Here is a 27,016-nt window from a genome sequence, read left to right as displayed (position 1 = left end):
TCAGGTTTGTAGGCATCCTCGCTCGCACACGCTTTTTCAGTTCTGCCCACAAATTTTCTATAGGATTGAGGTCAGGGTTTTGTGATGGCCACTCCAATACCTTGACTTTGTTGTCCTTAAGCCATTTTGCCACAACCTATGCTTGGGAAGTATGCTTGTGGTGATTGTCCATTTGGAAGACCTATTTAACTTCCCGACTGATGTCTTGAGATGTTGCTTCAATATATCCACATAATTTTCCATCCACATAATTTTCCATCCTCATGATGCCATCCATTGGATGAAGTCCCTCTTGCAGCAAAGCACCCCCACAACATGATGCTGCCACCCCCATGCTTCACGGTTGGGATGGTGTTCTTCGGTTTGCAAGCCTCCCCCTTTTTCCTCCAAACATAACGATGGTCATTATGGCCAAACAGTTCTATTTTTGTTTCATCAGGCCAGAGGACATTTCTCCAAAAGTACGATCTTTGTCCCCATGTGCAGTTGCAAACCGTAGTCTGGCTTTTTTATGGCGGTTTTGGAGCAGTGGTCTCTTCCTTGCTGAGCAGCCTTTCAGGTTATGTCGATGTTGTTTGTACAGATGAATGCGGTACCTTCAGGCGTTTGGAAATTGCTCCCAAGGATGAACCAGACTTGTGGAGGTCTACAACATTTTTTTCTGAGGTCTTGGCTGATTTCTTTTGATTTTCCCATGATCTCAAGCAAAGAGGCACTGAGTTTGAAGGCACTGAGTTTGAATACATCCACAGGGACACCTCCAATTGACTCAAATTATGTCAATTAGCCTATCAGAAGCTTCTAAAGCCATGGAAGCTTCTAAAGCCAAGGGATTTTCCAGGCTGTTTAAAGGCACAGTCAACTTAGTGTATGTAAACTTCTGACCCACTGGAATTGTGATACAGTGAGTTATAAGCAAAATAATCTGTCTGTAAACAATTGTTGGAAATATTGCTTGTCATGCACAAAGTAGATGTCCTAACCAACTTTCCCAAACTATAGGTTGTTAACAAGAAATTTGTGGAGTGGTTGAAAAACAATTTTTAATGATTCCGACCTAATTGTATGTATACTTCAAATGTATATTAATAAGAACATTAAAAAAATTAATACCAACAATAGTTTATTTTTTGTGAAATTTCTTTAATTTAATTTAGTCATTTTACAGAGGGGGATTACAGGTACAAAACCAAGCAAAGAAATGCATACAAAATAACCCCAATCCATTCCCCATCCACCCTCCTGCATCCTCCCCACCCGGAAACCATGCCCCACTTACCCTACCCAAAGAAAGCATGCCTCTCACTCCTTCCCATTCCACCCACCAAACGAGGTTGCTTATCAGTCCCACTCCCACCCATCCATCCCCAGAGTCTCAATTGTTCCTTGACTAGCACATTCATTCTCGTTGTCGATAATTTTATTGTTATAACTTCTAGTAGTAACTGTATCCCCTGGTTAAATGGGAAAGAAGGAGGTACGATTTAGACCCCCCCCAAAAAATCGCTGCAGTGAGGCCTGCCAGCAATACTTTTCTCTGATTGATTGAGAGATTCAAGGTGCTATCATTGTCAGATAAAATAATAGGTGCAAAGCTTTGAATATTTAAATTCATGCACTTCGAAATGAATGTTGTAACTTTGCCCCAGAAGTAATTTTAAGTGCAGGGCACTCCCACATCATATGAAGGAATGCGCCTACCTGATTTAGGGGACACAGTGAATAGTTGGGAGTTGGGACCAATTTCATCATAAAACGTTTCCTTGGTGTTAAATACACAGTCTGTGAACACATTGATGTATACATTTATGATTCGGATTAGGGGATGCCATGGTCTTATTTTTCCATATTATGTTCTAGTTAAAGGGTTTTTCAGATTCAATTAGATCTGTTGACCATACTTTTTTTAATGGCTAGCTCAGCATATGAACTTTCCAAAAATATGTTTTGACTTTAAAGCAAGGAGATGTTTCTATTTTGATATTGTGAAAGAAAACATTTGACAGTCAAAATGATTTGTTTTTGGATAAATTGTTATACAGTGCTATTCCAGTAATCCATGGCTAATCTCTTTCTTTGTCATTTGACAGTAAACATAATAGATGGTGGTCAACTAACACATAGTAGCCCACTAGCCCACAATCAAGGTAGAAGTTAGTGAGTTGTAGATCCCTCAGAGGGAAATCCCCAAATTCAGAGACGGTAACCATCCCAAACTGAAGCATTGTGAAAATGACGATGTCTGTCAGAATGGGGCTTGTCCTTCACCTAGCCTGTAATCACGTACCTAGTATGATTTGATTGATTTATAATCTAGGCCTACAGCAGTTGTTAAATGTTTGGGAGCCAGGTTTAAGGTTAGACATGACTTATTTTTACTCACTGTCCTTCTCCACCATCTCTACCTTTTGTGATGAAGGCGGGGCTTGAAGGCCCGAGCGGGGCTTGAATCCGGGACCTTGTGAAATCTGAAACCCCTTGACAAGATCAAATCCAATTTTATTTGTCACATGCACTGAATACAACTGGTGTAGACCCCTCTCTCTCTCTCTCTCTCTCTCTCTCTCTCTCTCTCTCTCTCTCTCTCTCTCTCTCTCTCTCTCTCTCTCTCTCGCGTGTGTGATCGTGATGGTGTTGTGTGTGTGAGCCATGGCCCCCTCTCTGACCACCCTGGGGAAGCTGCCTGTGGTGCGCTGTCGGCTGCTGCAGCGCTACGAGCACCAGCCCTTTGTCTCATGCCTGGCCGGACTCTACGGCTGTCAATGGAGACGCTACCAGAGGACCCGCGCCACGCCGGGAGACTGCTGCTGCAGCAAGGTCAGGGATGTCAGGGGTCAAGCAGGGACGGGATGGGGGGATTGAGTTCCCAAGTGAGATTATTTGATGGGAAAAGCTGTTTTTGTTTGTTGAATATCTGGTCATTTCACAGGATGGTTTTCTACCCCTGACAGAGACTATACTCACACACACTACTACTACACTGTACTCTCTCTCACTCACATGCACAACATGCATGCGTGCCCACACACAAGTCATCTGTTTCTTTTTCTCCCTCACTCTGTCAATATCTTTCATGGCTTACATAATTTTTACTGTCACAGTTTTACAATCACTGTTTAGCCAGTAAGGAGCTTTTCTTCAGATTGCTCCCTCTCCTCAGAGTTCAAAGTGCACTCCCTCAACTGTATGGAAAGCATTCTAGGCAATAAATGCATACATTCAGCCCTTTCAAAAAATAGCACTCTCTTATGTTTTGTAAGAGCATTTATTGGAAAATTCCACCCATCTTTTGGTATTTGTTTCATTGTTCCACTGTTGATATAATCCCAAAAATGTTTTGCATGTCAGCAATCAACTTTTCAAGATATATAACTTTCAAAATACAGAAATACCGGCTGTATTTTGAAAGTTATATATCTTGAAAACTTGATTGCTGACATGCTAAACATTTTTGGGACTATATCAACAATGGACTAATAGTTTCTGGGTGGAGTTTTCCTTTAAATGCTACAAAACAACAACTTGCTGTGTGACAATCCATTGACTAATGTTAGCCCAGGCTTGAGTTGTTTACCTCATGTGTCAGGGGAAAACACAAATAGAAGTGAAAAAGGTTTGGCGAAGGTAGTGGCTCTGGCCATGAATCCCTGCCTTGCCACCAATATGTTGTGGGTTCAATCCTCATCACTGGTAATTACTTGTTAGTGTACATTTCCATGCCAACAGTATATGGGTTGTGCACTTGTTATGAAGTCACTATGTGGGATTTATTGTGTCTCTCTCCCCTGCAGTTGGAATGTGCCAGCTTTGCACTCCTCATCGTGACATTCTGTCTCACACTGGTCTTCCTCTACTTCTGGAGTGAAGCTCAGAATGACTACAATGATTTTGACTGGTAGGTCTGACTATTACATATTCACAATGTAATGTAAACACAAATCTAAGTATGAACAAGCATTCAAATATATAAGAACTCAAACACACACACACATGTGCAAGGCCAGACCACAACTCTGTGGCAGCAGTGGTAGCAGCAGGAGTATGTCATCGAGATTTAGTGGTGTTCCTGTCAGGAGAATCTCCTCTCCTGCATCACATTAACAACATTACCTCCTACTGTATAGCCACAACTCTTGCTATTGACTATTTGAAAAAGTTATTAAAAAGCTTGCCCTGTTCTTTCCATCAGGCTGCACACAATGTTCTCTCATCAAGCAACCCATCAGACTATTCTAAATGTAATCTTGTCTTTACTAATATGTAACATTTGTTTCGATTTGGAATGGTGCATTATCAAATGGGCAGGAACAAGGGAACAGGGGCAGGGGGGAAAATACATGTCATCCGTATGCACTGGAATAGTGAATAGAGGCTGCTTTCCCTTAGTTTAAATTATACTGGGTAGGCTCCTCTGGTTTTATAACATAGTGGAGCAGCTTAGAAATTGACTTACAGTAGCCACTGGGATTCTTCTCTTTTTAGTGGCAACCATCAAAAGTCTGCATTCACACAGGATTGTGGAAATGTCTGGGCAAATAAGAACACTTCTTTCATTTCACACATTAACCACTGTTTGAGGAGCATGCAGCCTCTCGCTGTGCGACAGGTGATATTCCGTCCAAACTCTATGTTATGGGCTCTCCAACCATGTTTCTAAAGCTACCCAGTGCTACCCAGTGCTACCCAGTGCTACCCAGTGCTTCAAACCAAGAGAAATCTGTACAGGAACATTGATAGTAACAACGAAACATATTGAATTAAACTGTTGACAGGCCCCATCTCTGCACGCTTGAGAAAGGAATAAGAAGAGAGAGGAGGAGATATTCTGTGGCTAAAGATATTGTCAGCTATTAATTATAAAACTATTTAAAAAAGGCCCTATTACTAGGCTATTAAAAATCAAATACAAAATTCACTATAATTGTAGGCTAACTCGGTAAACCAACCTGCACAATCAATACATTCTCCCCCAGACTCAAGGAAAGACAGTTTGGAGCGTAGCATAAGGTAACAGTCCATCCAGTATGCCTAATAATACAGTCCACACTCAAAGGCTATTACTATCTTTTTTGTTGTTTTGGAGTATAGGCTAGACCAATTCTGTACCAAAGACATCTTAAATCTATGTATTTTGTTATGTTTTTCTGGTATGCGTAATATGCGGTAGGCTATTAGGTTATGTATTGTATAACCGCACAATCATTATTTTTTAAATCTTTTTTTTTTGTGCTCATATACAGTGCCTTCAGAAAGTATTCACACCCCTTGACTTGTGTTACAGACTGAATTTAAAATTGATAACATGTATATTATTTGTCACTTTCCTACACACAATACCCTATAATGTAAAAGTGGAATTATGTTTTTTTAAATGTTTATAAATTAATTACAAATGTACGCTGAAATGTCTTGAGTCAAAAAGTATTCAAACCCTTTGTTATGGCAATTTGCAAGCCTAAGTTCAGGAGTACAAATTTGCTTAAAAAGTAAATGACTCACTCTGTGTGCAATAATAGTGCTTAACATGATTTTTGAATGACTACCTCATCTCTGTACCCCACACATACAATTTTTTTGTTGGGTCCCTCATTTGAGCAGTGAATTTCAAACACAGATTCAACCACAAAGTCGAGGGAGGTTTTCCAATGCCTCGCAAAGAAGGGCCCCATTGGTAGATGGGTAAAAATACAAAAGCAGACATTGACTATCCTTTAGAGCATGGTGAAATTATGAATTACACTTTGGATGGTGTATCAATACACCCAGTCACTACAAAGATACAGGCGCGAACCCAGAGCCAGAGAGGAAGGAAACTGCTCAGGGATTTCACAATGAGGCCAATGGTGACTTTACAACAGTTACAGTGTTTAATGGCTGATAGGAGAAAACTGAAAATGGATCAACAACGTAGCTACTCCACAATACTAACTTAATTGACAGAGTGAAAAGAAGGAAGCCTGTACAAAAGAAAAGGAAAATCCAAAATATGCATCCTGTTTGCAACAAGGCACTAAAGTAATACTGCAAAAAATGTGGCAAAACAATTCACTTTTTGTCCTGAATAAGAAGTTTTATGTTTAGGGAAAATCCAATACAACACATTACTGAGTACCACTCTCTATATTGTCAAGCATAGTGGTGGCTGCATCATGTTATGGGTATGCTTGTAATCGTTAAGGACTAGGGAGTTTTTTTAGGATAAAAATACATGGAATTGAGCTAAGCACATGCAAAATCCTAGGGGAAAATCTGGTTGTCTGCTTTCCACCAGACACTGGGAGATTAATTCACCTTTCAGCAGGACAATAACCTAAAAAACAAGGCCAAATCTACACCGGAGTTGCTTACCAAGAAGACAATGAATGTTCCTGAGTGACCGAGTTACAGTTTTGACTAAATCTACTTGAAAATCTATGGCAAGACCTGAAAATTATGTCTAGCAATTATCTTTTTAAATTAAAAAAATATATATATATTTTTTGAATGTTACCCCTTTTTCTACCCAATTTCGTGGTATCCAATTGTTAGTAGCTACTATCTTGTCTCATCGCTACAACTCCCGTACAGACTCGGGAGAGACTAAGGTTGAAAGTCATGCGTTCTCCGATACACAACCCAACCAAGTCGCACTGCTTCTTAACACAGCGCGCATCCAACCCGGAAGCCAGCCGCACCAATGTGTCGGAGGAAACACCGTGCATCTGTCAACCTTGGTTAGCGTGCACTGCGCCTGGCCCGCCACAGGAGTCGCTGGTGCGCAATAAGACAAGGATGTCCCTACCGGCCAAACCCTCCCTAACCCGGACGACGCTATCCCAATTGTGCGTCACCCCATGGACCTCCCCGTCGTGGCCGGTTATTACAGAGCCTGGGCGCGAACCCAGAGTCGCTGGTGGCCCAATTTCGTGGTATCCAAGTGTTAGTAATTACTATCTTGTCTCATCGCTACAACTACAAAGTGAATGACCTGCAGAGAGCTGGGACCAAAGTAACAAAGCCTACCATCAGTAACACACTATGCCGCCAGGGACTCAAATCCTGCAGTGCCAGACGTGTCCCCCTGCTTAAGCCAGTACATGTCCAGGCCCGTCTGAAGTTTGCTAGAGAGCATTTGGATGATCCAGAAGAAGATTGGGAGAGTGTCATATGGTCAGATGAAACCAAAATATAACTTTTTGGTAAAAACTCAACTCGTCTTGTTTGGAGGACAAAGAATGCTGAGTTGCATCCAAAGAACACCATACCTACTGTGAAGCATGGGGCTGGAAACATCATGCTTTGGGGCTGTTTTTCTGCAAAGGGACCAGGACGACTGATCCGTGTAAAGGAAAGAATGAATGGGGCCATGTATCGTGAGATTTTGAGTGAAAACCTCCTTCCATCAGCAAGGGCATTGGAGATGAAACGTGGCTGGGTCTTTCAGCATGATCCCAAACACACCGCCCGGGCAACGAAGAGGTGGCTTCGTAAGAAGCATTTCAAGGTCCTGGAGTGGCCTAGCCAGTCTCCAAATCTCAACTCCATAGAAAATCTTTGGAGGGAGTTGAAAGTCTTTGTTGCCCAGCAACAGCCCCAAAACATCACTGCTCTAGAGGAGATCTGCGTGGAGGAATGGGCCAAAGTACCAGAAACAGTGTGTGAAAACCTTGTGAAGACTTACAGAAAACGTTTGACCTCTGTCATTGCCAACAAAGGGTGTATAACAAAGTATTGAGATAAACTTTTGTTATTGACCAAATACTTATTTTCCACCATAATTTGCAAATAAATTCATTAAAAATCCTACAATGTGATTTTCAGGATTTTTTTCTTCTAATTTTGTCTGTCATAGTTGAAGTGTACCTATGATGAAAATTACAGGCCTCTCTCATCTTTTTAAGTGGGAGAACTTGCACAATTGGTGGCTGACTAAATACTTTTTTGCCCCACTGTATGTAAATTATATATTTCTTTATTTAATTTTCAATAAATGTGCAAACATTTCTAAATGTTTGCACATCTGTAAGACAACAAAATGTGGAATAAGTCAAGGGGTATGAATATTTTCTGAAGGCACAGTACAGGTGTATGCATAAGCTCTAATATGTGTATAAGTGATTTACATTCAACGTCTTAAATGCTTTAAATTAATCATCACCTTAGAAAGCGCTGTCAATTTCGTTATTTGGCTTTGAAACAACATCAATTGTGTTGTTTGGAACAACATCCACGAGGACCATGTTTTCCAGTTTCAACCTGTTGTTGAACATCATTCTTCAAATTGATCATCTCAGCGAGGTCAAAAAATGTAGCCTAACAGTGAATTTAAAAACATGATACTGTTGATAAGTGTTTAATGATGATGATTTTTGATTACATTTGCATTGATGTCAGAGTGTTTAGAGGGACAACTGAGCCCTGAGTACCCCACACACACACATCCCCACTCTCATCGCCATCCTTGCTCTCGCTCTCTCGCTCGCTCGCTTCCTTCCGATTTTCTCTCTCTTTCTCCAGGTTTAACTTTGGGAACCTGGGTTTCTGGTTCCCCTGGTCTGTGGTGTTGCTGGTCATCGCTGCCGCCTTCTTCAGCTACATCACTCTGCTGCTGGTGAGGGGTGTGTGTTTGTTTGTGGGGCTCCACAAGGGGGGTTGGAGGGCAGGCATAAATCAGTCACAGATCAATCTGGGGATCCCCCCAGGAATATACTGTACTATACTGAACCAGAGCTATACTGTACTCTACCAGGGATATACTGTATTGACCCAGAGCTATACATCCCCAAAAAAATATTTGTCACGTGCTGAATATAACAGGTGTAGTAGACCTTACAGTGAAATGCTTACTTACAAGCCCCTAACCAATAATGCAGTTTTAAGAAAATACTTAAAATACCTAAAAGTAAGAGATAAAAAAAACAAAAAAACAATAGCAGGGCTACCGGTACTGGTACAGAGTCAATGTGAGGGGGCACCGGTGTCGAGGTAATTAAGGTAATATGTACATGTAGGTAGAGTTATTAAAGTGACTATGCATAGATAACAACAGAGAGTAGCAGCAGTGTATAAGGGGGGGGGGGCGATGCAAATAGTCTGGGTAGCCATTTGATTAGATTTTCAGGAGTCTAATGGCTTGGGGGGATAGAAGCTGTTTAGAAGCCTCTTGGACCTGGACTTGGCACTCCGGTACCACCTGCCATGATTGCAGAGAGAACAGTCTATGACTAGGGTGGCTGGAGTCTTTGACAATTTGTTTTGTCTCTGACACCGCCTGGTATAGAGGTCCGGATGGCAGGAAGCTTGGCCCCGGTGATGTACTGGGCCGTACTCACTACCCTCTGCAGTGCCTTGCAGTCGGAGGCCGAGCAGTTGCCATACTAGGCAGTGATGCAACCAGTCAGGATGCTCTCAATGGTGCAGCTGTAGAACCTTTTGAGGATCTGAGGACCCATGCCAAATCTTTTCAGTCTCCTGAGGGGGAATAGGTTTTGTTGTGCCCTCTTCACGACTGTCTTGGTGTGCTTGGACCATGTTAGTTTGTTGGTGATGTGGACGGAAAGGAACTTGAAGCTCTCAACCTGCTCCACTACAGTCCCGTCTATGAGAATGGGGGTGTGCTCGGTCCTCCTTTTCCTGTAGTCCACAATCATTTCCTTTGTCTTGATCACATTGATGGAGAGGTTGTTGTCCTTGCACCACATGGTCAGGTCTCTGACCTCCTCCCTATAGGCTGTCTCATCATTGTCGCTGATCATGCTTACCACTGTTGTGTCATTGGCCAACTTAATGATGGCGTTTGAGTCATGCCTGGCCATGCAGTCATGAGTGAATAGGGAGTACAGGAGGGGACTGAGCAAGCACACCTGAGGGGCCTCCATGTTGAGGATCAGCGTGGCGATTGTGTTGTTACCTACACTTACCACCTGGGGTCTGCCCGTGATCCTGGGGTCGGTCCAGGATCCAGTTGCAGAGGGAGGTTATTAGTCCCAGAGTCCTTAGTTCCAGGAATATACTGTACTCTACTGAACCATAGCTGTACTTTACCAGGGCTTTACTCTACTGTACTGAACCAGAGTTATATTGTACTCTACCATGAATATACTGTACTATACTGTACTAGGCATATACTGTACTGTACCAGGGCTATACTGTACTGAACCAGAGCTATACTGTACTGAACCAGAGCTGTACTGTACCAGGAATATACTGTACTGAACCAGAGCTTTACTGTACTGAAACAGAGCTGTACTGTACCAGGAATACACTGTACTGAACTGAACCAGAGCTATACTGTACTGTACCAGGAATGTACTGAACTGAACCAGAGTTATACTGTACTGTACCAGGAATGTACTGTACTGAACCAGAGCTGTACTGTACCAGGGATATACTGTACTGAACCAGAGCTATACTGTACTGTACCAGGAATGTACTGTACTGAACCAGAGCTGTACTGTACTGAACCAGAGCTATACTGTACTGTACCAGGGATATACTGTATTGAACCAGAGCTTTACTGTACCAGGAATATACTGTACCAGGGAAATACTGTACTATACAGTACCAGGGCTATACTGTACTGTACCAGGGATATACTGTACTGAACCAGAGCTATACTGTACTGTACCAGGGATATACTGTATTGAACCAGAGCTTTACTGTGCCAGGAATATACTGTACCAGGGATATACTGTACTATACAGTACCAGGGTTATACTGCACTTAGCTCTCTGATGGTGTGTGTGTGTTTTAATTTGTAGCTGTTGGCTGTATGTCTGCTGTCAGAGGGACAGAAGCTGTACCTACACTGGGGCCACAAGGTAACGTCCACATGCCTTCCCCTGCCCAATTTCAACTTCCTCTGCCTTCTTCTCTATATCGTGTTTCCTATCCTCCCTGTCTCTCCTAGACATCCTCTTTGCTCTTATAAGCTTTAGAATCATCCCATCCATTTTTCCATGTCTAGATGAAATTAATGACTTTAGCTAGATTAAATTGCTGACTGCCTGGTAGAAGAAAAGACTGATGAAATGCTGAATGCTGCAGATTTATGGATAGATCCTGAAAAAATGAAGTGAAAATTAATTGTGCTCAGCTCAGTGCAAAATGAAATGCTCATTAGTGTGAAAAGGGTAAGGTGCCAATGGTTGTCTGTTGTCCTAACTGTACTGCTCCTCCGGATGTGTTGCCAGATTGGGGTCCTGGTGAGTCTAGCCTTCTCCATTCTTGCCATAGCAGTGCTGTCTGACCTATGTAGCAAAGAGTGGACCACTCTTCTCCTCTCTTTCCAGGTGGGGCCTTCCTTATTTCTTCTATTATGGTCATATCTCTCTCTTTATTTTCTCTTTACTTCACCTCCTGCAATATGTTTGTTCTTAATAGGTGACGGCACCATATTTACACGTGGGAGGAGTCTTGCTGATGACACTCCTTTCCTGGCCAATAGCCTTGCATTTCTACCACATCAATAGGAAAGGTGAGACTTGTGATTGAGTAGGTGGGGCTTGTTTGAGCAGCTGTATACATAATATGCCAATTACAGAGTAGAATAAGGCAAATACTGACTTTGATTGTTGACTTCCGGCGCCGACAGAGATGGTCACCTCGCTTCGCGTTCCTAGGAAACTATGCAGTATTTGTTTTTTATGTGTTATTTCTTACATTGTTACCCCAGAAAATCTTAGGTTTTATTACATACAGTCGGGAGGAACTATTGGATATAAGAGCAACGTCAACTCACCAACATTGCGACCAGGAATACAACTTTCCCGAAGCGGATCCTCTGTTTGGCAGACGGAGCGGTCTTCTGGTCAGGCTCCGTAGACGGGCACATCGCGCACCGCTCCTGAGCATACTACTCGCCAATGTCCAGTCTCTTGAAAACAAGGTAGACGAAATCCGAGCAAGGGTAGCATTCCAGAGAAACATCAGAGACTGTAACGTTCTTTGCTTCACGGAAACATGGATCACTCGAGACACACTATCTGCGTCGGAACAACCACCTGGTTTCTTCACGCATCGCACCAACAGAAACAAGCGTCTCTCTGGTAAGAAGAAGGGCGGGTGTGTATGCCTTATGATTAACGAGACGTGGTGTGATCATAACATACAGGAACTCAAGTCCTTCTGTTCACCTGAATTCCTCACAATCAAATGCTGACCACATTATCTACCAATAATCTCCTGTAGCACGCACTTCCGTCATCATGAAGTGCTTTGAGAGACTAGTCAAGGACCTTATCACCTCCACCCTACCTGACACCCTAGACCCACTCCAATTTGCTTACCGCCCTAATAGGACCACAGACGACGCCATTACACTGCACACTGCCCTAACCCATCTGGACAAGAGGAATACCTATGTAAGAATGCTGTTCATCGATTACAGCTCAGCATTTTACACCATAGTAACCTCAAAACTCGTCATTAAGCTCGAGATCCTGGGTCTCGACCCTGCCCTGTACAACTGGGTCCTGGACTTCCTGACGGGCCGCCTCCAGGTGGTGAGGGTAGTTAACAACATCTCCACCCCGCTGATCCTCAACACTGGGGCCCCACAAGGGTGCGTTCTCAGTCCTCTCCTGTACTCCCTGTTCACTACGACTGGGTGGCCATGCACGCCTCCAACTCAATCATCAAGTTTGCAGATGACACAACAGTGGTAGGCTTGATTACCAACAACGACGAGGCGGCCTACAGGGAGGAGGTGAGGGCCCTCGGAGTGTGGTATCAGGAAAATAACCTCACACTTAATGTCAACAAAACAAAGGAGATGATTGTGAACTTCAGGAAACAGCAGAGGGAGCAACCCTCTAACGACATTGACGGGACAGTAGTGGAGAGGGTGGAAAGTTTTAAGTTCCTCGGCGTATACATCACGGACAAACTGAAATGGTCCACCCACACAGACAGCGTGGTGAGGAAGTTGCAGCAGCGCCTCTTCAACCTCAGGAGGCTGAAGAAATTTGGCTCGTCACCACCAAAAACACTCACAAACTTTTACAGATGCACAATCGAGAGCATCCTGTCGGGCTGTATCACCGCCTGGTACGGCAACTGCGCAGCCCATAACTGTAAGGCTCTCCAGAGGTTTGTGAGGTCTGCACAACACATCATCGGGTGCAAACTACCTGCCCTCCAGGACACCTACACCACCTGATTTCACAGGAAGGCCAAAAAGATCATCAAGGACAACAACCACCCGAGCCACTGCCTGTTCACCCCGCTATCATCCAGAAGGCGAGGTTAGTACAGGTGCATCAAAGCTGCGACCGAGAGACTGAAAAACAGCTTCTATCTCAAGACCATCAGACTGTTAAACAGCCATCACTAACATTGAGTGGCTGCTGCCAACATACTGACTCAACTCTAGCCACTTTAATAATGGAAGAATTGATGTAATCAATTTATCACTAGCCACTTTATATAATGCTTACATACCCTACATTACTCATCTCATATGTATATACTGTACGCTATCCCATCAACCGCATCTTGATGTATCACTAGCCATTTTAAACAATGCCACTTAATATAATGTTTTTTTATACCCTACATTAATCATCTCAAATGTATATACTGTACTCTATACCATCTACTGCATCTTGCCTATGCCGTTCGGGCATCACTCATTCATATATTTTTATGTACATATTTGTATTAATTCCTTTACACTTAAGGTAGTTGTTGTGAAATTGTTAGGTTATATTACTTGTTAGATATTACTGCATGGTTGGAACTAGAAGCACAAGCATTAACATCCGCTAACCATGTGTATGTGACAAATACATTTGATTTGATTCAAAACTAGGGCAAGGAAGGAAACTTCAGAGGTTTTTTTATTTCAACAGTGAACATCTCTGATGTGTGAAACTTTAGGGAGGTTTTCTATCTCAACAGTGATGTCTGCATATAATAAAGAATACATCTGTAGATATTCATGTTTTGTTCTGTTTAAATATAATTATTTGTTTTACTTATCATTTTTATTCTTTCTTTAGTCTTGAGGAAATTCCCATCAGATTCCACATATCAACCACAAATTAATAACTGTATCCCTTTGTAAACAGTGTGTCTGTGTGTTCTAGTTGGGCAGGCGCTCATCATGGGGCTGTACCTGGCGGTGCTGTGTGCCCTCTACCTGGTGCCCCTGGGCATGTACTCGCCCTGTCTTAAAGAGGAGGGCACTCTGGGCCTTGCCCCATCCCTCATCGGGCACAGAGGGGCACCCATGGTGGGTAGTTTGAAAATCCAAGCGACGAGGTGAAAAATGTGCCGATTTTCACTTGAGCAAGGCCATACTACTAAGGCTAACCCTGTAAACAACACGTGATGTAGTAGTAGAGGAAGTCTGGTAGTTTGATCATTTATTACCGTTGTCAGTATAAGTCAAAACTTTTGGGCTATGTTATTAGCTGAACTGATGTTTGTGCCTGGTATTTATTATCTGTGTCAGTAGTACCTCTGTTTAGGGTAACCATATGTTCAAATCATTTGTATGTGTGTTATACCCCAGCTTGCGCCAGAGAACACTCTCATGTCCTTCGAGAAGGCGGTGGAGGCTGGAGGGCAAGGTCTAGAGACTGACGTCACCATAAGGTCAGTCAGTGGTGGTTGTCCACCCTCCTCACACCTTAATGCTCCGTTTCCATCTAGTTCGGGGATAATCAACTACATTCAGCCGCAGGCCGGTTAGTTTTTTTCTTGAGTGGATAGTTGTCACTAGCCTACACACAATACCCCATAATGTCAAAGTGGAATTATGTTAGACATGTTTACCTATTAATTAAAAATGAAAAGCATAAATGTCTTGAGTCAATAAGTATTCAACCCTTTTGTAATGGCAAGCTTAAATAAGTTCAGGAGTAAAAATGTGCTTAACGAGTCACATTATAAGTTGAATGGACTCACTCTGTATGCAACAATGAATCACCATGAGGCCAATTGCGACTTTAAAACAGTTAGTTTAATGGTTGTGATAGGAGAGAACTGAGGATGGATGAACAACATTTTGTAGTTACTCCACAATACTAACCTAAATGATAGAGTGAAAAGGTGGAAGTACATAATACATGTACATAATGTACATAATGTACATACATAATACAAATATTCTAAAATATGCATCCGGTTTGTAATAAGGCACTAAAGTAAAACTGTAAAAAAAATGTAAAGAAATTCTCTTTATGTCCTGAATACAAAGCGTTATGTTTGGGGCAAATCCAACAGAACACATCCCTGATGTGAGTGAAAATCCACTCTTCATATTTTCAAGCATGGTGGTGGCTGCATCATGTTATGGGTATGCTTGTCATTGGCAAGGGCTAGGGAGTCTTTTTGGATGAAAATAAAAGGAATAGGGATAAGCACAGGCAAAGTCCTAGAGGAAATCTTGGTACATTCTGCTTTTCCAACAGACACTGGGAGACATTCACCTTTCAGTAGGACAAAAATGTAAAACACAAGGCCAAATATACACTGAAGTTGCTTACCACGAAGACAGTTTTGACTTAAATTGGCTTGAAAATCTATGGCAAGACCTAAAAATGTCTGTCTAGCAATGATCAATGGGGTTGAATACTTATGTAATCAATATATAATATTGTTTTATTTTTCATACATTTTTTATAAATGTTAGAATGTTTCTTCTACTTTGACATTAGAGTATTTTCTGTAGATCATTGACAAAAAACGGACCATTTTAAATACATTTGAATCCCACTTTGTAACACAACAAAATGTGGAAAAAGTCGAGAGGTGTGAATACTTTCTGAAGCAGCTGTAATTACATAAATTGACCACAAGAAGCTCAAACAGATATAATATTTGAATAAAACAACCATTTCAAACCTTGCTTACATTTGTGTACAGTCACATATATTCTATTATGCATGGCAATACTTTGGATCAGATTTCCTAAATTAAAATCACTTGGAGCCGAGTTGCTGGTGGTTTTACAGTATTTACATCTAAAGAATAAGTGTACAAAACATAAAGAACACTTTCCTAATATTGAGTTGCCTTTTGCCCACAGAACAGCCTCAATTTGTCAGGGTCTACAAGGCGTCGAAAGCTTTCCACAGGGATGCTGGCCCATGTTGACTCCAATACTTCCCACGCTTGTGTTAAGTTGGCTGGATGTCCTTTGGGTGGTGGACCATTGTTGATAAACACGGGAAACTGTTGAGCGTGAAAAACCCGCAGCGCTGCAGTTCTTGACACATACCGGTGCGCCTGGCACCTAGTACCATACCCCATTCAAAGACACTTAAATCTTCACTCACTGAATGGCACACATACAGTACAGAATCCATGTCTCAAGGCTTAAAAATCCTTATTTAACCGGTCTCCTCACCTTCATTTACACTGACTGAAGTGGATTTAACAAGTGACATCAATAAGGGGTCATAGCTTTCACCTGGATTCACCTGGTCAGTCTGTCATGGAAAGAGCAGGTGTTCTTAATGTTTTGTTCACTCAGTGTGTTTATGTGTTCAAAAGTTTGTGGTCACTTAGAAATTTCCTTGTTTTTGAAAGAAAATACTATTTTTTTTGTCCATTACAATAACATCAAATTGATCAGACACACAGTGTAGACGTTGTTAATGTTGTAAATGACTATTGTAGCTGGAAAAGGCAGATTTTTAATGGAATATCTACAAAGGCGTACAGAGGCCCATTATCAGCAACCATCACTCCTGTGTTCCAATGGCACGTTGTGTTAGCGAATCCAAGTTGATCATTTTAAAAGGCTAATTGATCATTAGAAAACCCTTTTGCAATTACAGTTGAAGTCGAAAGTTTACATACACCTTCGCCAAATACATTTAAATTCAGTTTTTCACAATTCCTGACATTTAATCCTTGTAAAGATTACCTGTCTTAGGTCAGTTAGGGTCACCATTTTATTTTAAGAATGTGAAATTTCAGAATAATAGGAGAGAATTATTTATTTCAGCTTTTATTTCTTTCATCACTTTCCCAGTGGGTCAGAAGTTTACATACACTCAATTAGTATTTGGTAGCATTGCCTTTTTAAATTGTTTAACTTGGGTCAAACGTTTCAGGTAGCCTTCCACAAGCTCCACACAATAAGTTGGGTGAATTTTGTCCCGTTCTTCCTGACAGAGCTGGTGTAACTGAGTCAGGTTTGTGGGCATCCTTGCTCGCACACGCTTTTTCAGTTCTGCCCACAAATGTTATATTTGTGGGCAGCATCTGGAGGAAGCATCTGGTCCTTTGTTGTTGTTGTTCTAGGATTGATTTGCACTTTTCGCACTAAAGTACATTCATCTCTAGGAGACCGAACGCGTCTCCTTCCTGTGGTATGACGGCTGTGTGGTCCCATGGTGTTTATACATGCGTACTATTGTTTGTACAGATGAACGTGGTACCTTCAGGGATTTAGAAATTTGCCCAACGATGAACCAGACTTGTGGAGGTCTACACATTTGTTTTTGAGGTCTTGGCTGATTTCTTTTGATTTTCCCTTGATGTCAAGCAAAGAGGCACTGAGTTTGAAGGTAGGCCTTGAAATACATCCACAGGTACACCTCCAATTGACTCAAATGATGTCAATTAGCCTATCAGAATCTTCTAAAGCCATGACATAATTTTCTGGATTTTGTTTCCAAGCTGTTTAAAGGGACAGTCATCTTAATGTATGTTAACTTCTGACCCACTGGAATTGTGATACAGTGAAATAATCTGTCTGTAAACAATTGTTGGAAAAATTACTTGTCATGCACAAAGTACATGTCCTAACCGACTTGCAAAAACGATAGTTTGTTATCAAAAAATTTGTGAAGTGGTTGAAAAACGAGTTATAATGACTCCAACCTAAGTGTATGTAAACTTCCGACTTCAACTGTATGTTAGCACAGTTGAAAACTGTTGTTCTGATTAAAGAAGCAATAAAGCTGGCCTTGTTGAGACTAATTGAATATCTGGAGCATAAGCATTTGTGGGTTCGATTACAAGCTCAAAATGGCCAGAAACAAAGTACTTGTTCTGAGAAATTAACATTATTCCATGCGAGAAATTGCAAAGAAACTGAAGATCTCGTACAATGTTGTATACTACTCCCTTCGCAGAACAGCGCAAACTGGTCCTAACCAGAATAGAAAGAGGAGAGCAAGAGGACAAGTACATTAGTGTCTAGTTTGAGAAACAGATGCCTCACAAGTCCTCAACTGGCAGCTTCATTAAATAGTACCCGCAAAACACCAGTCTCAACGTCAACAGTGAAGTGGTGACTCCGGGATGCTGGCCTTCTAGGCAGAGTTGCAAAGAATAATACATATCTCAGACTGGTCAATAAAAATAAAATATTAAGATGAGCAAAAGAACACACACTGGACAGAGGAACTCTGCCTAGAAGGCCAGCATCCCGGAGTCGCCTCTTCACTGTTGACGTTGAGACTGGTGATGTTGACGTTGAGACTGACGTCCAACCCTTTACTCAGTACTTTGTTGAAGCACCTTTGGCAGTGATTACTGCATCGCGTTTTCTTGGGTGTGACGCTACAAGCTTGCCACACCTGTATTTGTGGAGTTTCTCCCATTCTTCTCTACAGATCCTCTCAAGCTCTGTCAGGTTGGATGGGGACCTTTGCTGCGCAGCTATTTTCAGGTCTCTCCAAAGCTGTTAGATCGGGTTCAAGTCTGTGTTCTGGCTGGACATTCGGAGACTTTTAAAAATGTAAATGGAACCTTTATTTAACTAGGCAAGTCAGTTAAGAACAAATTCTTATTTACAATGACAGCCTACCCTGGCCAAACCAATACGTCGCTGGGCCAATTGTGCGCAGCCCTATGGGACTCCAAATCATGTCCTGATGTGATATAGCCTAGATTCGAACCTGGGACTGTAGTGACACCTCTTGCACTGAGATGCAGTGCAGTACTCTAGGAAGAATCTTGGTGGTTCCAAACGACTTCCATTTAAGAATGAAGGCCACTGTGTTCTTGGGGACCTTCAATGCTGCAGAAATGTTGTACCCTTCCCCAGATCTGTGCCTCGACACAATCCTGTCTCAGAGCGCTACGAACAATTCCTTCGACCTCATGGCTTGGATTTTGCTCTGACATGCATTGTCAATTATGGGACCTTATATAGACAGGTGTGTGCCTTTCCAAATCATGTCCAATCAATTTAATTTACCACAGGTGGACTCCAATCAAGTTGTAGAAACATCTCAAGGATGATCAATGGAAACAGGATGCGGCCTCCTGGCCGTGCTGCTGCTCCAGTTTCAACTGTTCTGCCTTATTATTATTGGACCATGCTGGTCATTTATGAACATTTGAACATCTTAGCCATGTTCTGTTATAATCTCCACCCGGCACAGCCAGAAGAGGACTGGCCACCCCACATAGCCTGGTTCCTCTCTAGGTTTCTTCCTAGGTTTTGGCCTTTCTAGGGAGTTTTTCCTAGCCACCGTGCTTCTACACCTGCATTGCTTGCTGTTTGGGGTTTTAGGCTGGGTTTCTGTACAGCACTTTGAGATATCAGCTGATGTACGAAGGGCTATATAAATACATTTGATTTGATCTGATCTCAATTGCGAGTGTAATAGCTAAGGGTCTGATACGTATATAAATAAGGTATTTTTTTATTTTTTTTTATACATTTGCTAACAGTTCTAAAAACCTGCTGTTTTTGCTTTGTCATTATGGGGTATTGTGTGTAGATTGCTGAGGGATTTTTTATTTATTTAATCCATTTTAGAATAAGGCTGTAACGTAACAAATTGTGGGAAAAGTCAAGGGGTCACAGTATATAATCTCAACAAAAAAAGAAACGTCCTCTCAATATCAACTGGTCTTATTTTTAATCAAACTTAACATGTGTAAATACTTGTATGAACATAAGATACAACAAGTTCCACAGACATGTGACTAACAGAAATGGAAGAATGTGTCCCTGAACAAAGGGGGGTGGGGGTCAAAATCAAAAGTAACAGTCTGGTGTAGCCACCAGCTGCATTAATAAGTACTGCAGTGCATCCCCTCCTCATGGACTGCACCAGATTTGCCAGTTCTTGCTGTGAGATGCAACCCCACTCTCCACCAAGGCACCTGCAAGTTCCCGGACATTTCTGGGGGGGAATGGCCCTAGCCCTCACCCTCCGATCCAACAGGTCCCAGATGTGCTCAATGGGATTGAGATCCGGGCTCTTCGCTGGCAATGGCAGAACACTGACATTCCTGTCTTGCAGGAAACACGCACAGAACGAGCAGTATGGCTGGTGGCATTGTGATGCTGGAGGGTCATGTCAGGATGAGCCTACAGGAAGGGTACCACATGAGGGAGGAGGATGTCTTCCATGTAACGCACAGCGTTGAGATGGCCTGCAATGACAACAAGCTCAGTCCGATCATGCTGTAACACACCGCCCCAGACCATGACTGCCCCTCCATCTCTAAATTGATCCTGCTCCAGAGTACAGGCCTCGGTGTAAAGCTCATTCCTTCAACGATAAACACAAATCTGACCATCATCCCTGGTGAGACAAAACCGCGACTCGTCAGTGAAGAGCACTTTTTGCCAGTACTGTCTAGTCCAGCGATGGTGGGTTTGTGCCCATAGGCGACGTTGTTGCCGGTGATGTATGGTGAGGACCTGCCTACAAACAGGCCTACAAACCCCCAGTCCAGCCTCTCTCAGCCTATTTCGGACAGTCTGAGCACTGATGGAGGGATTGTGCGTTCCTGGTGTAACTCGGGCAGTTGTTGTTGCCCTCCTGTACCTGTCCCGCAGGTGTGATGTTCGGATGTACCGATCCTGTGCAGGTGTTGTTACACGTGGTCTGCCTTTGCAAGGATGATCAGCTGTCCGTCCTGTCTCCCTGTAGCGCTGTCTTAGGCATCTCACAGTTCGGACATTGCAATTTATTGCCCTGGCCACATATGCAGTCCTCATGCCTCCTTGCAGCATGCCTAAGGCACATTCACGCAGATGAGCAGGGACCCTGGGCATCTTTCTTTTGGTGTTTTTCAGAGTTAGTAGAAAGGCCTCTTTAGTGTCCTAAGATTTCATAACTGACCTTAATTGCCTACCGTCTGTAAGCTGTCTTAATGACCGTTCCATTAATTGTTCATGGTTCATTGAACAAGCATGTGAAACCGTGTTTAAACCCTTTACAATGAAGATCTGTGAAGTGATTTGGATTTGTTTACGAATTATCTTTGAAAGACCGTGCCCTGAAAAAGGGACTTATCTTTTTTTTGCTGAATTTATATTGCTCAGAAAACTTGGGGGACAAATAAAATCACAGCCCATGGGGCTGCCAGTTGGGGAACCCTGATCTAGTGTACCTAAGCATGTCCCAACATTTAGTCTACCTTACCAGTCGTGGGTATTATGAAACAAGCTTGCTATGGAAGGTAAATCCAACATAGCTAGTGAGCTCGTATCATAAGTAAAACATTGTCATTGGGTTCTTTCCCATGCTAGTCCTGGGCATTTGTATTTTTATTGGACTTTGACATACATACCTGAATGAATAAATAAATAAATGAAGTACCTGGCTCTCTTTGAGTTTTACAGTCATCTTAATGCACTTCCGTCAACTCCTTAACCTTCAATTCCTTAACCGCCAACTCCTTAACTGTCAACTCTGTAACTGTCAAAGCCTTCTCTCGTTGCCATAGCTATGACGGGGTGCCCTTCCTGATGCACGACCACACCCTGAGGAGGACCACCAACGTGCAGGAGGTGTTCCCCAACCGGACGGACGCCCCTGCGGCCATGTTCACCTGGGGGGAGCTGGAGACCCTCAACGCCGGGGCCTGGTTCCTCCATGTGAGTCACCAACTGCCACCGCACCGCACCTCAGGAAAACTCAGGGGGTGCTATAGAGACACGGAAATTACGCCTGGTCTTGAACAGATTTTTTAATAAAGATCATGATCATTTAGCTTCATGGACATGGTATGATGGGAAACCAGGGCATGTTTGTGTCCAATGACAGTAGCTAGGACAACATAATAAGATGACGGATAGGGAAGTTATTGACATTTTGACAATACATCAACGTACTATCGATGGGAGGTTATCAATTGCACAACTCCCTGCTTTATGGAATACAATGTGATATAACATTGTCAATATGATTTACCATTCTGCCAAAGCATTCCGTATACTGACTGTCTCTCTGCCCCTGGTGGTTCTGCAGCGTGATCCGTTCAGCACGGCTTGGTCTCTGAGTACCGAGGACCGGGTGCAGGCGCAGAACCAGTCTGTTTGCACCTTCAGGGACTTTCTGGAGCTGGCTTCGCAGAGAGGCAAACAGGTTATCTTTGACCTCTACCGGCCCCCTAAGGGACACCCCTACAGGGACACCTGGATCACACGCACCCTGGAGGTCATCCAGAATGAGTCTTCCATCCACTCACACCAAGTGAGGGAGATGTTATAACATTTTAATGATTTAGCAGACACTCTTATCCAAGGCAATTTAGAGGAGCAATTAGGGTTAAATGCCTTGCTCAATGGCACATCGGCAGGTTTTTCAACTAGTCAGCTTGGGGATTTGAACCAGCGGCCTTTTGGTTACTGGCCCAACACTCTTAAGCTCTTAACTGCTAGGCTACCTGCCATCCTGATGTGTGTGCTCACTGACGTGGTGTCCATCTTCATCTTATAAATAGGAGTAGGGTGAAGCTGACCCTAGAAACTGATCTTGGGTCAGTTTTACATTTTCTCTACTAATGGTTAAGGTTAGGTTTGTGGGAGGGGAAGCTGGGATTATCTATCTATATGTCATAGGTTCCTTTTTTTGACTTGGGAATGAAGCTGTTTATGGGATATTTTGATTACATTGTAAATACAAAATGTTGTAATGCTGAGGTTAGTGTTTAGAGTTAATGGTGTGTGTGTGTCAGGTGTTGTGGCTGCCCTCAGACCTGCGGAGCCTGGTCCAGCAGCTGGACCCTGACCTCCAGCATACCTCAGCGTCCCGGGCTCCAGTTGAGGAGCTCCAGCAGAATCACATTGTCCAACTCAACCTGCACTATAGCTCCATGTCCACAGAGATGATAATGTGTGTGTGTGTGGTAGTGTGTGTGTCTTTGCATGAAATAGTGTGTGTATGTGTGCACATATTAACTGGCTGTAGGTGTGTCAATTGTGTGTGTGGGTTGTATTCCTCCCTCAGTGAGTATGCAGCAGCCAACATCAGCACCAACCTGTATGTGATCAGCCAGTCGTGGCTCTACTCTCTGGCCTGGTGCACTGGGGCTCAGTCTGTCACCACCAATGCTCTACAGCTCCTCAACAACCTCAGTAGACCCCTCTTCCTTATGGTGAGAACAACCTCACCAGACCCCTCTTCCTTATGGTGAGAATAACCTCGCCAGACCCCTCTTCCTTATGGTGAGAATAACCTCACCAGACCCCTCTTCCTTATGGTGAGAATAACCTCACCAGACCCCTCTTCCTTATGGTGAGAACAACAACCTAGGACCAATAGTACTGCATCCCAATAATCTTTCCTTCCTCTGGAAGTATTGCACTTGTTCTCTACTCTCCACAAATGTAAAAGCATTGGCTTGATGTAAGCATGAGCTACAGGGAGTTTCCACCATACTGGTATTTATTTTCCCAGTCATTTTATTTTAAATCTATGAAGGGAAGTGAACAAGTGCACGCTTTGGGAGAAATAAACGATTTATTGTGACACCGAGCCCAAATGCAGCCTTACTGAAATTGATTGGATTGGTGAAAGGAATTACTCCTAGACACAATGGTTGTCTGTCTTTCTCTTTCAGACTCCAGATGAGTACAATCTGATGTGGGTCCTCACCGACGTGGTGTCCATCACCATCATCATCATCATCTTCATCTTCCACTGGTGAGTGAGCCCACTAGAATGCAGAGTGCGAAGGTCGACGTAAGGTGTATTTTTATGTCTACGTACAAAACGTAGATTGATTATGTGTCAAATTGAAGCTTCGGATGAACGTCAGTCTGTTTTGTATTGAATGGTGATGTCACTTCCTGTGGTGATGACTGTAACTGTGTTGATGACAGGTGGCGAGAACAAAGCCTGGCTTTCTGTTCGGGCAGCAAACCCACACTAGAACATGGCACCTACATCAAGTTCAGGACAGGTGAGTTAGAAGTTGTCTCTAGGAGTCACCCTGTTTCTTTCCCATGGCCAGCTTTGATAACATGATACACACACGCACATACCCTATATAGGCTTAAAACAGAGACTGAGCAAGAGGACAAGTACATTAGAGTGTCTAGTTTGAGAAACGGACGACTCACAAGTCCTCAATTGGCAGATTCATTAAATAGTACCCGCAAAACACAAGTCTCAACGTCAACAGTGAAGAGGCAAAGTTGGCAGAGTTGCAAAGAAAAAGCCATATCTCAGACTGGCCAATAACAATAAAAGATTAACAAAAGAACAGACACTGGACAGGGGAATTCTGCCAAGAAGGCCAGCATCCCAGAGTTGCCTCTTCACTGTTGACGCTTAGACTGGTGTTTTCCGGGTACTATTTAATGAAGCTGCCAGTTGAGGACTTGTGAGGCGTCTGTATCTCAAAACTAGACTCTAATGTACTTGTCCACTTGCTCAGTTGTGCACCGGGGCCTACCACTCCTCTTTCTATTCTGGTTAGAGACAGTTTGCGCTGTTCTGGGAAGGGCATTGTACACAGCGTTGTACGAGATCTTCAGTTTCTTGGCAATTTCTCACATTGAATAGCCTTAATTTCTGAGAACAAGAATAGACTGATGGGTTTCAGAAGAAAGTACGTTGTTTCTGGCCATTTGAGCCTGTAATCGAACACACAAATGCTGATTCTCTAGATACTCAACTAGTTTAAAGAAGGCTAGTTTTTTTGCTTCTTTCATCACCACAACAGTTTTCAGCTGTGCTAACATTGCAAAAGGTTTTTCTAATGATTAATTAGCCTTTTAAAATGATAAACTTGGATTAGCTAACACAACGTGCCATTGGAACACAGGAGTGATGGTTGCTGATAATGAGCCTCTGTACGCCTATGTAGATATTCCATAAGAAATATGCCGAAAACAAGGTCATTTTAAGTGACCCCAAACTTTTGAACGGTAGTGTATATCATATATATCAATGACCTTTGTCAACCTCTAAACCCTGACCTCACCCCCTGACAGATGTGTGGTCCGTCTCCAGTGTCAACATCCTGGGAGAGCCCGCTGAGACTAACTTGGCAACCGTCTCAGAGCACTGATATCCAATCAACCAACCTCTGTGAGGCTCAGTTGAAGCAAACCACTCCTCACTCTCCTTTTCAACTTGCAACTTCCCGGACCCCAAACGGGTAATTCACCAGAATCGACCCAACCTGGAAACCCAGGACCCTACCGGAAACCGAGAGCACAACCTGGCAACCCCCTGTAGATTTGTGTGAGAGAATGAGAACCAAAGAGAATTAGAAATAGTTAAATGATGTGAGTGAGGCCTATCGGAGCTGATGTGTCACGTGCAGAAGGGATTTCATTGGATAGTTATTAATCCTTAAGACCGGGCTGCCCAACTCTCTTCCTGGAGGTTGGGTTTTAAGTTCAACCCTAATTTAACACACCTGATTCTACTAATTAGCTGCTCAACAAGACCTTAACTAGCTGAATCAGATATGCTAAAGTGGGTTTGACTGAAAACATAAAGGACAGTAGATCTCCAGGAAGAGGGTTGGGCAGCCCTGCCTTAATTAATTTAAGTCAAATGTGACTGAAGAACAGCCCAGACAACCTCAAGGACCAACCAACTCATAGTTCATACTACAGACACCATCTGGTGGTGGGAAGAGATTACTACACTGTTTAACCAGGTCCTTTGAGATGGATTACTTACTCACTGAATTAATATAACAAGAAAAGTGACCGTCCGCTGTAGATATTCTCAACATGTATTACCCTCCATTGTCCATAGGTTCCTTTCCATTTCAGCAGCCACTGCAGTGTTGAGTTACGTGTACCACAAATGCTTGACCATTTTGTTAGTGTGTGGTCGATATGATGTGTGAATATGTCCAGACCTGGGTTCAATTAGTATGTTTTTAAATACTTTAACTGTGCTTCATTGCCCTTTCCTGGCATAAGGGAACCAATGAAGTAGTCCCAAAAAGTGCACTTTGCCCATCTGGGATCTGGCACTCCAATCAAACTGTCTCAAGCTTCGTTTATACCTGCAGTTTACAGGCATCCTGTGTCCTGATCTTGTCCACATTCAGATTGTGACCACATTTTCAGTCTACACATGCTATTAAAATGTATTTTATTGTCCTCATTGTGACCAGATTTCCTGGTCATTCCCTGTAAGTCAATTATTTGACAGATATTCTTTCAGAATTGTTTATTTATTCATTTTTATTCACATATTGATGCCATAAAGCAATGGTCCCACCTGTGAATGGTTTTAGAGGGTGGGGTAATGATGATTTGTAAATTATTTCACTGTCCAGATCCGTCTACACTTGTAAGGCTGCGTTTAGACAGGAAGCCCAAATCCGATCTTTTTTTTTCCACTAATTGGTGTTTTGACCAATCAGATCATTGCATTCAGAATTGGGCTGCCTATCTAAATGCAGCCTGCGTGCCCGAGGCCGTGTCTAGGCTGGACAGTTCATGCAGGTTTAGTATTCTGATCATGGAATTCCAAACGCGTCATGCGTCTACACCTAAATTGAAATGCGTCTACCATGTCCGGATTCCCTTTTCCCGCGCTAACTGCCAGTATGCATTCTACAAACGGTGAAATAGGGATAATCTGATAGCTACTGCCATCAGACGTTGTTGTGTTGCCTACTGTTACCTAACGCAAAATGAATTGCAAACGGATTAGCATAACTCTAGCCAAAAAAACAACGTTATAATGAAAAGGTTCCTCTCGGTCCCAAAACACAAGTTTTCTGGAGACTTGTGGGAGGAGTGCTGATGACGTTACCCATTGTATGCACTTTCAGCTGCCTGATTCGACCAGACTGAGGAGAAATCCGCCTCCTGAAGTGGTCGGCCAGATCTGAACACAATCAGACCACA

At 42.9% G+C, this 27,016-nt stretch overlaps 1 protein-coding gene across 2 annotated transcripts; it reads left to right on the top strand.

The window, feature by feature from the left end:
- Nucleotides 1–2,578: 2,578 nt before the first annotated feature.
- Nucleotides 2,579–25,322, top strand: LOC139418121 (glycerophosphodiester phosphodiesterase domain-containing protein 5-like). Of its 2 annotated transcripts, XM_071167328.1 has the most exons (15): nt 2,579–2,817; nt 3,792–3,895; nt 8,497–8,590; nt 10,740–10,799; nt 11,172–11,270; nt 11,362–11,455; nt 14,067–14,212; nt 14,495–14,577; nt 21,634–21,784; nt 22,158–22,382; nt 22,867–23,024; nt 23,139–23,286; nt 23,752–23,834; nt 24,014–24,093; nt 25,130–25,322. In XM_071167328.1, exons 1-15 carry the CDS (start codon nt 2,650–2,652, stop codon nt 25,204–25,206), a joined length of 1,770 nt encoding a protein of 589 aa, XP_071023429.1. In that variant the 5' UTR covers nt 2,579–2,649; the 3' UTR covers nt 25,207–25,322. The 2 variants fall into 2 exon arrangements, with proteins under 2 accessions (XP_071023429.1, XP_071023428.1); XM_071167327.1 differs by having other exon boundaries at nt 22,867–23,286.
- The last annotated feature ends 1,694 nt before the right edge of the window (nt 25,323–27,016 follow it).

Source organism: Oncorhynchus clarkii, chromosome 10 (assembly GCF_045791955.1).
Source record: "Oncorhynchus clarkii lewisi isolate Uvic-CL-2024 chromosome 10, UVic_Ocla_1.0, whole genome shotgun sequence".
NCBI lineage: Eukaryota > Metazoa > Chordata > Actinopteri > Salmoniformes > Salmonidae > Oncorhynchus > Oncorhynchus clarkii.
This window is presented reverse-complemented; position numbering and strand designations above follow the sequence as displayed.